The sequence below is a fragment of the Fusarium phalaenopsidis genome (genome assembly GCF_050370095.1).
Source record: "Fusarium phalaenopsidis strain FUZ10S chromosome Unknown contig_32332, whole genome shotgun sequence".
In the NCBI taxonomy this organism is placed as follows: Eukaryota; Fungi; Ascomycota; class Sordariomycetes; order Hypocreales; family Nectriaceae; genus Fusarium; species Fusarium phalaenopsidis.
Window position 1 is genome coordinate 1,746,418 of NW_028145391.1, and position 2,404 is coordinate 1,748,821.

A 2,404-nucleotide genomic window follows, 5' to 3' on the forward strand; every position below is an offset into this window, starting at 1 on the left:
AAGCCCCCAAAACATAAAGTCGTCTGCGCCCCGCCGGGTGTTGATTTTTCGTATCTTGCGCCCCCTTTTTTGAAAATGCTGCCCCGTATCCCTGGTAACTTTTTGTTGAAAAAGACACCTTGGTGATGCTATTATACCCAAAACCCAAAAGAGAAAAGGAAGAGAAGATGTCGTCAACGTTAGAAAAGAATAAAAGATCAGAAACGCCCGGTCATGCTCGTGGTCGCTCTGGGAAGGAATTTGCTGTCATGAACTGCTAGTTCGCAGCTGCTGCAGCCGCCGCACCGTTAGCAACGGGCTCAGCGCCGTTGGCTTCAGGCTCGGACTTGGGAGTGGCAGGAGTCGTCAGGTCCTTGACCTCGAGGCCCTTGAGGAGTTCAAAGATGGTTCCGTTCTGGTGGAAGTCGTTATTCACTATTAAATATTAGTCTCAGATCCAGCATTACGGCTTCATAATGTCGATGCTTACCGATATTAACCAGGTACCACTCGTTCATGACCTCGTCGATAAGAGCCCTGCTGGGGGAGCTGGCATCATAACAGTGAGCCCAGTCAACTCCCAGCCGGAAAGCCTCGTCCTTCCAGGCGAGGAAACTAATGCTCTCCACGATGGTTGGCTGCACAATCTCCTTTCCAGGGAACACACCCCAGGTGACAGCGTTGGGGCAGTCTGAAGGCGCGTTGGAGCGGAGTTCACCATCCTTGGTGACAGCATAGAAGGTAAGGTCAGGGTGGCCCTCGATCCGGCTGATCATGTCATTGAAGACATCAGGGTGGACAAGCAACTCCAGGTACGACTTTTGATAGACGTAACCGTTAGAGGGACCCCAACCGTGGACGGGATGAGAGGACTTGACACCGTTGACAGCAGGCTGCGAGTTCACAGTCAGGAGGCCACGCTTGTTGAGTTCCACGAGGTCATCCCGGATCTCATCAGCCTCGCTAGTGAGGGGGGATTCACTCCAGGGAAGAGAGTCGATCTCATTGCGGAGATAGCGGACAAAGAGCTGGGCAATGTCCTGGACCGTCTTGGGCTCACCCCACTTCTTGCGGTTCGCCTCGTTTGTGCCCGTCAAGCCAATGCCGTAGGCGTCCAGCTCTCCAAAGGCGGGAGAGCGAGAATCACCCCATCGACCGTTGGGGAATTCATCCCAATCCTGAGTACGGATGACATATGACTTGTTGCGGTTTCGCCAGAAAATGGGTCGCACATCCTCCTCGCGACGGCCAAGACCCTTGGACTGCTTCCATGGCAGAGCATGCTGAAGGGGACGCTCAGCAGAGGGGGCCCAGTTGAGCTCCTCGAGGACCATGCGTGTGGCCTGGGCGAGGTTCATGGTGTAGAAGTGAAGATGGTGGATGCCATTGGCGAGCAGCTTGCGGCACATTTCAGCGACAAGGCTCTTACCAATGTCTCGGACAGCAACGTCGTCGTTCTTGACAGGCTCAAGGGCGTCGAGCCAAGCTTGGGGGACCTTGGCCTTCATGTGGTTGGCTCTTCGGAGGAAGCTGGCGTATGTGGCAATGGGCATAATTCCGGGGAGAATTGGGACGTTGACACCGCGCTCGCGAACCTTCTTCACCCAGCGAATAAAGTTGTCGGCGTCGTAGAACATCTGGGTGACGATGAAGGTGGCACCCATGTCGACCTTCTCCTTGAGGTGGTCAAGGAGCTCGTCCTCGTTCTTGTTGTCGTCGCAGCCCTCAGGGTAGCCAGCGACACCAATGTCGAAGTGGTTGCCGTAGGTGCTGCGGATGTGCTTCACAAGGTCGCGAGCGTACTGGAAGCCACCGTCGGCGGCGGTCCACTTGTCCTGGTCTCGAGGGGGGTCACCACGGAGAGCGAGAATGTTGGTGCAGCCGGCCTTGTAAGCCTTGAGCAGGGCATCGTTGACCTTCTCAACACCCATGTCGGTGCAAGTCAGGTGCATACAGGTCTCGAGACCATAAACAGCCTGAGCCTGGAGAACCATCTCGCAGGTCAACTCAGCAATGCGGCCTCCGGCGCCCCATGTGATGTCAATGAACTTGGGGCCGAGGTTGTACATGCGATCCATACGGTCGTAGAGGTTTTGAACACCCTGAGCGGTCTTGGGAGGGAAGTACTCGAAGGAGAAGGAGGGCTGGCCGCTCCTCTCGGCGTCGGTGAGCATCTCCTTGATATGCATGGTGAAGGCGGTTTGCGGAGAGACTGGTGGATAGAGGGAAGTGTCGTAACAGGTAACAATTGGGGTTCGGCAGAGTAAGCTGATCCAGGAGAAGATGGCGGAGCAGAAGTATCGACGGGCTGAAGCTTGGTGCTTTCAAGAAGCTGTAAAATACGGTGATGCGGGGGAGGGGGGAGACAGCTGCACAGCAACAGTTAGCAAGAGGACAATTGGAGTTGGAAACCATCATGACGGCT

At 55.4% G+C, this 2,404-nt stretch overlaps 1 protein-coding gene across 1 annotated transcript; it reads right to left on the reverse strand.

The window, feature by feature from the left end:
- Positions 1-256: 256 nt before the first annotated feature.
- Positions 257-2,168, reverse strand: LRP88_13537 (methylenetetrahydrofolate reductase (NAD(P)H) MET13; the record flags this gene model as incomplete). Its single annotated transcript, XM_083249899.1, has 2 exons — positions 257-414; positions 470-2,168. The coding sequence occupies 2 exons, from the start codon at positions 2,166-2,168 to the stop codon at positions 257-259; spliced, it is 1,857 nt and encodes a 618-aa protein (XP_083094233.1).
- Positions 2,169-2,404: the final 236 nt, after the last annotated feature.